The 13,985-nt window shown below is 52.5% G+C and overlaps 5 protein-coding genes across 5 annotated transcripts; 2 read left to right on the forward strand and 3 right to left on the reverse strand.

Moving 5' to 3' along the window:
• Positions 1–1,139: 1,139 nt before the first annotated feature.
• Positions 1,140–1,760, forward strand: A1O1_00959 (uncharacterized protein; the record flags this gene model as incomplete). The annotated part of the gene is made up of 1 exon (XM_007721873.1): positions 1,140–1,760. One exon carries the CDS (start codon positions 1,140–1,142, stop codon positions 1,758–1,760), a length of 621 nt encoding a protein of 206 aa, XP_007720063.1.
• A 263-nt stretch (positions 1,761–2,023) lies between these two features.
• A1O1_00960 (FK506-binding protein 2) lies at positions 2,024–2,544 on the reverse strand (the record flags this gene model as incomplete). The annotated part of the gene is made up of 2 exons (XM_007721874.1): positions 2,024–2,192; positions 2,303–2,544. 2 exons carry the CDS (start codon positions 2,542–2,544, stop codon positions 2,024–2,026), a joined length of 411 nt encoding a protein of 136 aa, XP_007720064.1.
• Positions 2,545–3,720: 1,176 nt separating this feature from the next.
• A1O1_00961 (uncharacterized protein) lies at positions 3,721–4,762 on the reverse strand (the record flags this gene model as incomplete). The annotated part of the gene is made up of 3 exons (XM_007721875.1): positions 3,721–3,975; positions 4,040–4,219; positions 4,274–4,762. The coding sequence occupies 3 exons, from the start codon at positions 4,760–4,762 to the stop codon at positions 3,721–3,723; spliced, it is 924 nt and encodes a 307-aa protein (XP_007720065.1).
• A 1,364-nt stretch (positions 4,763–6,126) lies between these two features.
• A1O1_00962 (DNA helicase II/ATP-dependent DNA helicase PcrA) lies at positions 6,127–9,153 on the forward strand (the record flags this gene model as incomplete). Its single annotated transcript, XM_007721876.1, has 1 exon — positions 6,127–9,153. One exon carries the CDS (start codon positions 6,127–6,129, stop codon positions 9,151–9,153), a length of 3,027 nt encoding a protein of 1,008 aa, XP_007720066.1.
• A 657-nt stretch (positions 9,154–9,810) lies between these two features.
• A1O1_00963 (uncharacterized protein) lies at positions 9,811–12,448 on the reverse strand (the record flags this gene model as incomplete). Its single annotated transcript, XM_007721877.1, has 4 exons — positions 9,811–10,442; positions 10,609–12,149; positions 12,207–12,235; positions 12,293–12,448. The coding sequence occupies 4 exons, from the start codon at positions 12,446–12,448 to the stop codon at positions 9,811–9,813; spliced, it is 2,358 nt and encodes a 785-aa protein (XP_007720067.1).
• Between the last annotated feature and the right edge of the window lie 1,537 nt (positions 12,449–13,985).

Here is a 13,985-nt window from a genome sequence, read left to right on the forward strand (position 1 = left end):
AGGTTGGAAAGGAATGCAAGAAGCAAGGCATTTGTAGAAGTGGTTCGCAGGGCCACAAGTTCACAACTGGCTCTGAGTGGACGTTCCAGGCCATGAAATTGATGTATGCAGGGCAGTAGTAGTACCTGTAGTCCAGCCAGTTCAAGTGAAGCATTGGGCAGACGGCCAGACGGACAAGCAGGCAGGGCAGGCAGTCAGTATCTGGCAGTACTCAGCGCAGTAGCCGGTGGTAAGTTCAGGACGGAGTGGCATGCACCCGCTGGCGACTGTGCTCGGATTCCTGTAGTAAGGGAGTTATGTCACTGAAGACGCTCCATGTGCATCATGATTGCTTTGTCTGCCGTTGAAGACCCCCGGCACCTGAGGTATGCAGCATCCCGCCTGCTACTAACTTTTAGGCACGCAAGGCATCTTCTAGGTGCGCTCTCAAGGAGGAAGGGCAACCTTCAGGAACGCGTTCGTTTCATTCTCTGGCGTGTGTGTACAGGCCAAAAAACTGCGGGCTACACGGGCTAAGATAATAGGTAGCACCCTTGAGACAGTTTTGCCTTAGTTAGAGATATCAAAAGACACAGCATTCACGAATAGACTGTGTCTTTTGAAGTGTCCACAGAGGCTTGCCACAACCACGCGTGGCATCCTCGCCTCAATCTCATTCTCTAGACGAAGAGGCTCTCTTTCTTCAAACATACACACGCTCTCAAGCACAGTCGATTTGTGTCTCGGTCCTGGTGATATGGCACCCTGAACTTGTGTTTGTACTTCCGTCCCTCTGTCACAATGACTGCATCCTACTATTCCTTCGCTCCGTTCGTCAATCTCAACAGAGAATGGGTTGGCTTGTCGCTGGCTGCTGCACCCTGATTGCCGGCTATTTCCTATACAAATTCGCTGCTCAACATAATGCGGACAAGGGTTCAGGTGCTTCTTCGACACCAGGAACAACCTTGACTCCTCCAGTCAGTGTGGACGCAGGTAAAGTTAACGACTGTACGCCTGTCAACCCTCACCACATACATCCATCGGGCAGCTCTCTGTCAGCCAAAGTCCCTCCAATAACGACACATACGCCTAAGGGAGAAGCCTACGCCTGCCCAGAAGTAAAAGCAATAGAGAATTCGGCGTCAAAACAATCAGAGATGGAACAGTTACCGAAGCCAATTGCGCCACCATCGACGATACGGGTCAAATCTTCGAGCCCTCCTCGATTGAAGCCTCCGACCTTTGCGACTCCGCCCCGCCCTGGAAATGGGTTGATGCGCCCACCACCGTCCGCGGCAGCGTCTCTGCGCGTGCCCCCTACAAAAGTCCTTCCCAGTGCGTCCATGGCCCCCACCTCTTCGATCATGCCTCCGGGCAAGCGAGTCTCGCGAAAGGTGATTCTCGAGCCTGGCCACTCGCCGCTCGACTGGGCCGCACTCACGTCAAATCCGAATAGTCGTCTAAGAGGCAATGACGCACCTGAGAACCTGATTCGAGTCACGCCTACACGACTAAAGCAGCAGAATGGGCGAAAGGGAAGAGACGCTTGGACAGTTTACAATGGAAAAGTCTACAATATCACACCCTACGTTCCCTTCCATCCCGGTGGAAAGGGTGAGATCGTAAGAGGCGCGGGCAAAGACTCGACAAAATTGTTTCTGGAGGTGCATCCCTGGGTCAACTGGGATGGTATGCTGAGTGAATGTCTAGTTGGAATACTGGTGGGCGATGAGGAAGAAACAGAGAACGGAAGTGGCGGATTAGACGAGATGGACTGATCTGGTTGTCTGGGACGTTGATAAATGATAGACTAAGATACCCTTCATAATGATTGATGAGGATGTACGGCAGTATCCAGGTCTCCGGCAAGTACCAGTAGTTCCATGCCAAACATGAATTTCCGATATCATGACCAATCTCTAAGAACTTTTATGCTCCATGATCCCAAAAGTCCTACAGCTGTAACCACAATCAATGTTCGACAAGTATCTTATCTTTCCTCGTAACCATGCAAGCGATGCATCGGCCCTCAGGTGCCGGTTCACAACTCATCCTTCTTCACGCCCTTGATCCCCATCAACTCTGTTTCGAAGACCAGCACACTGTTGCCCGGAATAGGGCCAACATCCCTCTCACCATAACCCATCTCCGGTGGGATTGTCAATTTCCGTTTCTCGCCAATGCACATGTCTAGGAGGCCTTCATCCCATCTGTATAACGAACATTTGTGTCAGCCCGGAGTTTCCAAACTCGTCCCGCTGCGCCAAAGACGATACCCTCCTGGCCAGAGGGTCTGGAATTGTAGTCCTCTTGCACTCACCCTTTGATAACCCGTCCCGCACCCAATTGGAAACCCAGAGGCCTACCTCGCGAGTAACTGGAGTCGAATTCATTGCCCGTGCTGAGCAGAGAGCCGCGATAATGCACCTCAATCTGGTCACCGTTTTTCGTCTTGCGAGTACATTCAATCCCGGGCGTTTGGTAGTCAATCTCGAGACCTGCGGAGGAGGCGAGATGAGCAACTGAGAGGGCTACGGCGAGGAGGGATGGAAGAAGCTTCATTGTCGATATAGCTCCTTGGGTCGGGACAGGACTGCGTAAGGGCTGTACGGAAGAATAAGTCGATGTTTTCAGTTAAAATAGGTAAACAACTGTAACCGGCGAGGCAAAGGTGGCAGTTTGGGGGGAAACGCAGTTGGTCACCGACAACCAAAGTGAACTGCAGTGGGGGTTTGGGGGGTGACGTATAGCCTGCAATGTCACTTGAGCCCCTTTTCTGCAGAGAGTTTGAGACTGATCATCTAGCTCCTCCGTCCTTCTTTGCTACGAAATTTACTACCGCCAGACACCAAAGACATAGAAGAGGTTGTTATAAGAATGAATTGCCTGCGATTCGAGTTCTTTGCTAGACTCACTGAGCCTGACGCTCCAACCTGTCGACACTGGTCCTTCTTCCATGTTTGATTGCCAATCCAACACCACCCTGTCCTCCCAATGCCTCCTCGCAATGCTTTACTCAATATTGCCTGCCGTTTGCCATCCTCCACTGTTTGTCAAATCATGATCTCCTCCATCTTTGCCATAAAAAACGCTTTATCCAGGATAAGTCCACCTCCGAGCTGACTGTCCATACCCAATTTGTCCTGAGATCCACCACCTGTTGTTCCTGTTCCTCTATTCGGGTCCAAGAAACTTCTCCAGTATCCATTCCTGCCCTGCTATGCATCTCATGCCTCCTCTGTACATAACCATGGCCCTGAAATCCAGTGTCGACAGATCGTGGACAATGCCCAAATCGAAGTTTGAGCCCAGTCACAATGTACTAAACAAACAGTAAAAAAGTGCGAGTTGAGAGAAAAGCAAGAGAAGGACTTAAAACCGGCGCTCAACTAGGGAGATGAATTGAGACGGCTTTCAGAACAAGAAGAAAGCTAAAGGTTGGCCGAAGTGCTGTGATGTGCGCCTGGTGCAGCAGCTGTTGTCTCTGAGCTCACCATCTTCGAGCAAACATTGCCGATTTCAACAAGTCATCGCTCGTTCTGGCAGACTTGTAGGCCGGATTTTTAGTTGCGGTTGAAGAAGGCCGCGTCTTCTGGGCTAGCCGAGTCGACTTGCCTCGCCCGGCATCGCCAGACGAGGAAGAGCGAAACGGATCCTCCCGAGACCGAATCGGCTGATGAGAAGGTTTCTGAAGCGTCTTCTTCTCTGGCGCTTTGGCAGGCTCGTCCTTTGCCACCCTCAGTTGCTTGGCTGGCTTTTTCGCAGCTTGGTCTTGGAAATGCCAGCCGTAGCCGACATCTTCATCTTTGCACCAAGCGCCACTGGCCGCTTAGCCGTGGCTTTCACGGAATTTCCACCCTTCACGGCCTCGTTGTGGACCTTCTTCTGCCCCAGGTTCTCCTTGTTGGATTCTAGGCGGACGGTCTCGAACCGACGCCTCTTCGACTTCAGCGCCAGCGGCTCAATGTCTGACTCGTGCGAATCCTGCGCAGCCTATATTTATATTATCAGTACAATTTGAAACCAGAGGTCATCTCAAGGACAAGTGAGTACTCACTCGCTTCCGCTTCAACGAGGACAATCTGTCGGCATGGACAACCACAGGCGTATCCTCCTTCGAAGTACGAACTCGCTTCGCCTTCGGGAAGAACTCAGCCTCATCGTCCGAGTCGACAACCATCGGTCTCCAACGAGAGTTGCCATGAGATACGCGGGCGCCGCCGGTAACGATAAAGCTCTATTCTTGATCAGTGACAAGAATGGAGGGTATCTCGTTGCTAGCATCGCTCACCGGATATGCTTTGTTACCAGTTGTGCCCTGGTTGCTCTGTGCTGCCTGCGAGTCGGCATCGCCGGTCTCTCGCTTGCGCTTGTTGTCGGCGCGAACCAGGGCGGCGTTCTCTCGTTGCATTCTCTGGCGCTCCTCACGCTCCTGGGCCTCCCGCTCCCGGTCTGCCTTGCGCTTTTCCATTTCGTCCAGCCAGGCTGTCTCTCTCTTGTCTTGCTTCTCCTGCAGCTCGCGGCGGTATCCTTCGGCGGCTGCTAGCTCGACTGCGGCTCTGGCTTGGCGGCGCTTCTTGACCTGTGCATAGACAGGAGTGGGGTTGGCCTCCATCGCCGCGGTTTCTTCGGCGTCCCGAAAATGACGGATCTGCCACAGGTCGATGGGAGGCACGTGGCCATCTGGGAGGGGTTTGCCCTGCGCGGCGAACTCGGCCTCAGCGTCGGCATACGCCTCCTTCTTGAGGGTGATGAAAGACTTGGCAGAATTTCCAGACATGGTTGTTGTCGTTGATGACGAGCTTGGGTGAAACGTTGTAGTGACAGGTTATGATGCAGAGCAAGGACGGTCTGGTCACTTGCGACTGTTCGGATGCGAAGGACGATGGGTATGGTGGGGAAGTGTCTTTGTTGAGGGAGGGCTAGCTGAAGAGGAGGAGGTTGGCTGGAAGTCTGAAGGCTTTCTCAGTGCAGCACGCGTCGCTTGAAAGTTATGATGATGAGGGACGTATGTCTCGATAATTGGTGATGTTCGAAGATGAGTTGGATGAGTGTTTTCGAGTTAAAATCGTGCTTGGTGATGAAGATGATAGGAGAAGGAAGATGGAAGATGGAATCGAGAATCCAAGAGATATTTATGTGTCGAAAACGCGATCACAACGCAGACTCACTGCGTCTTAGAATACGCAGCAGTCATTCACTGACTCTACAATCAAGGTGGGCAGTGGTTTGTCTTCTATTCATTTCGAGAACGCAGCTGAACGAGTGAATAGCTTGGGAGCGGCAGTACCATTGAATGCCAGAGGTGCAACTACTGCCTTCAGCGCGACGATCAAACTGCCTCCGTCGAGCATCCTCCTTGCATTTCTGGCTGGGCTCAATCGATTTACATTCCCTTTCACCGGCGCGTGGGAGCGAACTGGAAATAGAGGCACGAGCGGCCATGAATGGGTTCAATGCGAGACCCTATTCACCTTTACAGCAGACATCTTGATTCGCACTATTGTTTCCATAACATCCACGCAGTGCAGCCTCGAGGCATTCATCCCAGGCAAAAAGCTGCCACGATATGAGCTGCAAACTCACCCTTTCCTCCATTCTTTCTTGTGGGTTGATAACCTCTTCTTCTTGTCGGTCTGTATTACACCAGCTTCAAGATTAGTGTTCAGATCTGAATGACTCCCTGTTACAAGCCTACTGCCCTCTGTCCGAGTCTAGTTGCCCCTGCGCTCATGTATTTGAAGCGCACGCCGACTCAGACTTTCGGGACTTCACCATACCAAGCACAACAGCTGCAGGACAGTCCCAATAAGCACCGTACCATCCGACAAAATGTTTGCCATTGCTATTCTAGCTATCAAGCTGTCTCTATCCTAAGGTTGGGGAATGTCGCTGCCAGTTCTTCTACCTAGAGTGAACGAAGTCGTGAAAAGGGTCGAACGGGTCCCTTGAGATCGACATATCCTAGCGATCTGCCAATCATTAGGCTAGTGTCGTAAATTTAAGCTTACTTTGTGAAGTCTAATTGGGAATCAGGCTAATAGCTTAAGTCACATGATTTGGCGTCACCCCGCGTTGATCCTCCGCGCGTTTATTTCTCCCAGCGCGTTTTCCACCCTGTGAGTGTTGCAATCACCCACTGCCATGGAGGCGCAGCTTGTCGCTGGGCTCAACACAGCTCAGAGAGCAGCTGTTACTTCGCCGGCCTCTGTTCTGCAGGTCCTTGCTCCACCGGGGTCCGGCAAGACGAAGACGTTGACCTGCCGAGTCGCCTATCAGATAGCCCACCATGGCCTCAAACCTCAGAACGTCATCTGTTGTACATTCACGATCAAAGCGAGCCGCGAAATGCGAGAGCGACTCAGGGGCTTGGTTGGCCGCGAATCGGAAGCCAAATTGGTATTGGGAACCTTTCATTCCATCTGCCGACGTTACCTGGTCGCGTACGGCCATCTCATCGGCATCCGTAAAGGCTTCGACATCGCCGACTCCACCGACAGCCTCAACATTGTCAAACGAATCATCAAACGACTGAATCTCTCTATCGAGCCCAGGGCTGCACGGTCCAGAATTTCGAGTCATAAAGCAAAGGGAAAGAAATTGGAGGATCTTCCGAAAACACCACAAAAACAAGTGGAAAAGCAGGAGTTTATCACGGTATTCCATGAGTATGAAGCTGCGCTGGCGACTTCTCAGCTCCTGGACTACGACGATCTGCTTGTGCGATGTGTAGATCTCTTTCGGGCATATCCCGGCTGCGCGTCAAATGTGGAAGCATTGCTGATCGATGAGTTTCAAGACACAAACATTGTGCAATTCGAGTTGATGAAACTTCTGTCCTCGGCTTCACGGAGGGTCACCATTGTTGGAGATCCAGACCAAAGCATATATGGGTTCCGTGCCGCAGAGATTGAAAACCTGAGACGAATGAAAACTTTCTATCCTGAGACTGTGGTAATCAACCTGGAAGAAAACTATCGTTCTGCATCCGCGGTGTTGCGACTAGCTCAGGCCGTGATCGAACAAGATACTAGTCGGCCTCAAAAGAGGTTGAAAGCGACCCACTGCTATGGCACAAAACCTGTTCTTCGGCGTCTACCCAATCCGAATGAAGAAGCTTTGTGGATTGCCAATGAGATCAAGAGAATGACAGTGATGACGGGAGGTCTCCTTGTACACTCTGATTTTGCTATCCTACTGCGATCTGCACATTTGTCCTTGTTGATCGAGAAGGCTCTTGCCAATTCCGGCATCCCATATCGTATGGTTGGCGGCCAACGGTTCTTCGACCGCGTGGAGATCCGAATCATCATTGACTATCTTCGCACGATAAGTCATCCAGACAACAATCAAGCATTTCTCGCCATTATCAACGTACCGTCCCGCAAAATTGGGGACTCGACAGTTGCAGAACTGATCAAGATGGGTGAAGACCGCAAGCTCTCACTTTGGGGGGTGGTACAGAAGGTCCTTTCTGGAGACCTATCGCCCCAGAAGAGACTTTCCAAGCCAGCTGAGCAGGAACTTGGACGTTTAGGTTCCCTCATCAAGAACGCAAGGCAAAAAATGGACACGATGATTCCTGCTGCGGTACCCAGCAAGTTGATTGATTTGATCGTCAAATCTTTAGACTTTGAGAACTATCTTAAGAAGAAGTATAAGGACGATCATGAGGATCGATTCGAGAACGTCAAAGAACTCATCACCCATGCCTCGGATGTCTTGTTGCAGCCTTCGTCTGAGGAACAACTTACCCCGATTAACGGCATTGAACAGCAATCTTCGGACGGTGCCCAAGAGGTTCTGACCCAGTTTCTGGCCAATATTGTCCTATCTACTGACGTCGAGAACTCCGAGGAGGGAAATGACAAGCCTAGGGTTACCATATCTACCATCCATTCGGCAAAAGGGCTTGAATGGCCGGTCGTCTTCATCCCGGCTGTCTATGAGGGATCAATACCTCATTCAAGAGCCGATGACACGGACGAAGAACGCCGTTTACTCTATGTTGCGATGACGCGGGCTCAGGCACTTCTGACGTTGACTTTCCCTCTGACTCAGTCACGCGATCAGCTGGAGTCGAGTCTGAGCCAGTTTCTGCCACCAAAAATCCATCATCATTTTGCATCAGTCGGCCCATTATTTGATGATAAAACGCTTGCCGACGTTGCCAGCATCCTTCGACGGGCGCCCCCATCTCAGGAGAATTTGGTCAGAAGCTTGCAGAGCATGGCTGGAACTGATAGCCAGATTGACGATGTCTGGCCCAGTGATGGCACTCGTCGACCCTTCGCGATGCTGCCCGCAGATAGCCAAACCTTGCCTGAATTTGGCAGACCACTGGCTGAAGTCCTGGCGACCAACCAAGAGCAACGATTCTCGACTTATACAAAGCTTCCAAGGAGTCGTTCAATACCTGAGCAAACCCGAAGCCATGAAGTAGCTACTACTATGGGCAACGTAAGCGCCTTTTCCGCCTCCAATGTCTCTGTGGGCTTCACCACCGCTGGCCAGCAGCTCAGAACGAGAACGGCTGAGATGAACAGTTCCTCCTCGGACAGCTTGCCTCCATCCAAGAAACCCAAATTATCGAAATCTGTATCAGCACAGGGCAGCATTGCGTCGTTCTTCTCAAAGCCTGGATCCCAAAGCGTAGTGTCTGCCGAGCCTGATCGGCCTCCCATTATTGTTGAGCCCCCACTATCAAGCTTGAGTCGACCCGTCCGTCAAGCCCCAGGTGCAAGCGAGATCCCGTCTGAACTGTCCTCGCATAGGTTGGATCTTCGCAACAGCATAAGCCACAAGCGCCCGACACCTCTTAATGAAAGAAGCACAAATTCCAGCTCGAAATCCCGGTATGTGACTCTGTACAGCTCCTCGCCCCCGCCTCCTGATACAGGAGACAACGAGGTCCGGGCATCAGCACAAGAAGGCGGAAGAAAGGGAGAGGAGGTGACCCCACAACCGTCCAACCTGTTCGTGCAAAAGCCTGGAGCGGCGCCTTTGGCGAATTACATCCTCTCCCGCCCGGCCACAACGATGCACAGGACGACCGTCTCCTCCATAAACTCAACAGGGTATACGTCATCTGCATCGAGCATGGGTATAGGCCGGAAGACACTGGGAGTCAGACGGTCACTTAATGGGTGGGAGAACCGTAGGAACAAGTGATTTCACCATTTCCTGTTGCTCATTTGTTCGAGACTTGGTACGGTCCTGGCTGTTTGATTTCTGTGGGGGAAGGATGTATGAGCTTACGACCATTTCGAACTTGTCGGCGTATGTCTTGTGGGCGTCATTAGGTGAGGATGCTGTCTGGTACTGTTTGAGCGTTTTCAAGGATTGCTTGCATCCAGGGTTGGCGTGGAGACATTGATTGCCGGCAAAAGCCTACTTCTATCACATCTTCTATCAGAACTCGCTCTCTTTTTCATTTGTCGGGCTTTCTCGTAGAGCAGAAGAGAATCAGACCCGAAAAGAGCCCAGAAGAAGTGTCATGGCCTGTGAAGTGGAAACTATACGAACTAGGTTGATATGTCCATCTAAGCGGAATGAAAGAAAAAAGATAGATATGTGCAAGTCAATTCGTCACAAAAAGTGGAAGAACTCAGGGTGAAAACGATCCCTGGCCTTCGAGTCATGCGAGGCTGTCCAGCTCTAGAATGATCTATGATATCTCCATCTCTCGTCAACCAAGACCAAAATGAACAGATTATCTGCGCCAAAGTACCATTGCGTGCGAACGGCTGGTTTCTTGCCACCCGCTAAAAAACAAGAGCTCACATCTATACGTTTATACATGAAGCAATCCGTCCATCCGTTCATGTACTATAAGCCAACAACGCCAAGGGCCAACACTCCTGCACCGATGAGTGCGAATCCGCTCAACTCCTTACGACCCGCGGCACCAGTGTAGCTGGCGACCCAGGCGCCCGTGCTGGTCGCGGCCGTGCCACTTGGGAGCGGCTCGACAGTGAGTGTACTCTTGATTGTCACTGAGGGAGCTCCTTCCCCAGCCGAAGAAGCAGCGGAGGACTCGGAGACCGGTATGAGCGTGAGCGTGCTTAGGATGGTGGTGCCTGGTGATGGAGGGGCTGGCCATGAACCTGAGCCTGAGCCTGAGCCCGAGCCCGAACCTGCGCCACCGCTTGCAATGATGGTAGCAACAGTTTCTGCTGCGGGTGGCGACGCCTGGCCATGACCGACGCTCTCTGTGATCGTTGTGGCGATGGCAGGAGTGGCAGGAGTAGCAGCTGGGGCGGTCGTCGACACAGGGACGGCGACAGCAACAGGAACGGTGCACACGACGGGAGTGGTGACGGGCCAGCCGGGGGATGGGGTGATGGTGGTCACGGTCACGGGGATCGTGGGAACAGGTGTCTCGGTGCAGCCGCAGTGAGTTGTTACCACGGTGATTGTCTTGGTCTCGTAGCCTGTAGAGCACGGTTCGACCCAGGTTTCTATATGCGTAGGGGGAAAAGGTCAGTTATGAGATTTTGCTTTTCGAAAAAAGACGAGAAAAGGAAAAGGAAGTTCGGGAGAAGGAGGTGATCAATCAGGAGGGCAGGAAACAAATGTGAAGGAGAAGATAACCAAAGTGTAAGACTGTAGGGTAGGAGAACATACCGGTCAGTGTGATGGTGACGGCGGTCGTCAAGGCCGATGGCCAGTCTTCCCATGGATACTCCACTGGTGAGGCGGTGGCGGTGCTCTCAAGCGCACTTGACACCCAGTCGTCCCACACGAATGTCGAAGTTGGCGTCGAGCTTATGGGGGATCCTGTCGCGGTGGATGCCGCTGGCCAGTCCTCCCATGGGTACACGGCGCTCGTGCTCGTTTCGCCGCTGATCGGGCCCACGGACATGCTCGAGCTGGTTTGTCCTCCAATCGGGCCCACGCTGAACCCAGGGGTTGTGGTAGTTTCACCGCCGACTGGGCCCACGCCGAACCCAGGGGTCGTGGTAGTTTCACCGCCGACTGGGCCCACGCCGAACCCAGGAGTTGTGGTGGTTTCACCGCCGACTGGGCCCACGCTGAATGCAGGGGTGGTGGTGGTCATCGTCGTGTTCGGGAATGGTGCAAGGCTCTGGAAGCTGGTGGTTGTCGTAATGGGCAATGGGCTGACATACGGGAGAGTAGTGCTGGAAGTCAGCGGTGTTGATGCCGTTGTAGAACCTCCAATTGGACCAATAGTGTTGGCCGTGGTTGTTGTAGAGCTGAGAGCCGTGGTCGTGGTCATCAATGTTGCGCTTGTAGTGGTCATAGTCGAGGCACTGGTTGTGGATGTCATGCTACTCGTTGTGGTGCTGACGACAGGCTGGGATTGATAAACTCGGACATAGTTGACGTCCCAGTAGGCGTCCACAAACTCCTCTGGGTTGTTGCCGACATAAACCGAACACGACGATTGGTTGGTGATGGCAGCACATCCCCCCGAGCTCCATGTGGCACCAGCAAAATCACCGCAAAAGGTCGTGTCGAACAAAATTCGGTGGTTGAGAAAGTCGGCTTCAACGTCGCAGTTGGGTCCGTTGACGATGGACGTTGGCAGACCCCATAGAGAAGGATCAGGGGTTCCAGCCTGGATATCCGATGGAATGCTGCCACGGGGGAAGAACCACACCTTGATCGCTTCCGACGTCCATTCCATGGCGTATACACCGCCATTGATGGCATTGAATGCTCCGCCATAGCTGTCTGCTCGCGGGTCAAAAGCTGCGCAACCGGCGCCGTTGCCGCCTGTGTCACTGTAGTATTGGCAGTTGTTGCCGTTGGAAATCCCGGTCATTTGCGAGGGACTCTGGGGAATCACGCAAGTATTTCCAGTGTGCGCGGCCACCAGATTGGCCCCTTGGTTGTTTGCGCCCTCAATGATATCAATCTCGCCACGGTACGGCCACACCCCGTCCCCGAGTGTCCAGAATGCGGGCCATGTACCACATCCACTGCTGGTATGCGTTGTGGGCATGTGCTTGATGTCGGCAATGAAAAGACCATGGGTCCACGCCTCCGAGCTCTGGATCCTCACACTTGGTCGACCGACACCGTTGATCAACCAGTAATCGGCAGTGCCATCATAGGCGTTGACCGAATCGACTCTCATCTGAACCGAGCCACCGTCAAAGGTGACCAGGCCGGAATCTATCGCAGTATCTTCGTCGACATAACTGCGTACAAATTAGTCCAGAGTCCTCCTCACTGGTATATAGTGCAGATTGACATACGTGACGAAACCATGGCTCAAATCTGCCGTCTGTGAACGTGTCAGCAATCACACATCCGAGTCTTGCAAAAGGCATTCCAAACCCACATTCTGGAAGTCGAAGCCATCGAAGAATGAGGGACCAGAGTACTCTTTATCCAAAGCATAATAGGTGCCTGCAGCAGCAGAGGCAGAAGCAGAAAACAAAGACAAGACAGAAACGAGTGTGGTGCTCGACCTCAGAAAGAGTGATGAGGAAGGCATATTGAGTGAATGACTTGGGTGAGCGAAGGAGAAACCGGCGGCGACGACAAGAAGCACGAAACAGAGAAGGAGGGAAAGAAGGCGGCGCAAGGCATGTTTGCTATATCCAATTCAAGACCAGGCGTTCGCGCTATTCCGGTCTGGGAGACCGCCTCCAGTGCGGACGAACGGTCTCAGGACCAGTGCGCTGATGATGATTCCGACCAACATAGCAGACCACGACGCGCACATCATCTGGGTAAATTGGAGAGCCCGGAAAGCTGTCATCAGAGCGTGCAGGGAGATGAGCCGCACCCAACACTGGCAGCTGGACCAATACCGAAAAGGACGTGAGTGCACCTAGTCATGAGTTTGGCTAGATCAATATAGCAATGACAGCGGGAGCGGTGTCACTCAAAGTCCATCAAAAACGCCCTAGCATAAGTCGAGGCCAGAGCCGGTGGAAGAGCGGAGGCTTACGGTCAATAGTAGTGGAAGCCACTCGAGGCTAAGCAAGGACTTGAACAGTGGTTTTTAACTGTTGCTTGTCTTCAACGGCTAGGAAAAGCCTGATAGTGTGTGCTTGTTAGGTAGGGAGCGAGAAAAGGAGGGGCAGCGAGGTTGTTTTGATGGAAAGTTGTGATTAGGTTAAGCTCTCACGGCTGTTTCCAGCGCTAGTCTTTAAACAATTGTGTACTTGTGATAGGTTACTGGCTAGTCTTACTAAGCTAGGGGCACCCAGACCAATGAGCTGTTGGTCCACCGCCCGTGCGGCTGGTTCGCCGCCCAAAACGGACGCATTCTCATTTCCCCTGATGTACGAGACATCTTCGACTTGCAAACTGCGCCCTTTTCCTTCCAGGCGTGGCGCACCTCAAACCCCCTTTGAGACCCATTACGCAGAACTTAGTAGCTACCCGAGCTCCATCCAATAGTGCCTGATCCCACGTGTGTGATAAAGCAGTTCGTATCAGCGCAACGGCTGTCTAGTGTCTACAGACTCAGGAGATCGTCCCCGTAAAGGTTCACGAGGTCAGCCAGCCTCGAAAGTCACAAAGTCATCGGCGTCTCCGGACTATGGGTCATCGCCATTCTCACTACGTACCACGGCACAAAGCATATGTAGGAGGGTTTAACTTGCAACGAATATGCCTTCCCTCGTCAGTCTGAATACAAGGCGCGGCTGCATGTTCCTGTAGCTGTGTGGTTTTACTGTAGTATCAACATCCGCGGCGTTTTCGACGCGATGGACGTCAAACTGCTGTCTGAAGGCCGGCCACGCAAGCAAACAATAATAGTCGCTATCGCATAGCAGAAGTGCCACGCCCCACCCAGAAAGGCGCAAACTCCGAGATTAACGACTCCGCCCCTGTAAACTTTGACGCCCCGTTCAGCAACGGGCTAGATCCTGTGTCAAGCTCGTTGTCTCTTTAACCTCCATCTTCCTATGGAAACCCGCTCGGACCTACTCCGTAGATCATGATCATGCTACGTACATGATACGCAAACTCAACACCATCATCTGTACCTCTTTCTCATGGGAATATCTCTCTTCCCA

The sequence above is a fragment of the Capronia coronata genome (assembly GCF_000585585.1).
Source record: "Capronia coronata CBS 617.96 chromosome Unknown acBCG-supercont1.1, whole genome shotgun sequence".
In the NCBI taxonomy this organism is placed as follows: domain Eukaryota; kingdom Fungi; phylum Ascomycota; class Eurotiomycetes; order Chaetothyriales; family Herpotrichiellaceae; genus Capronia; species Capronia coronata.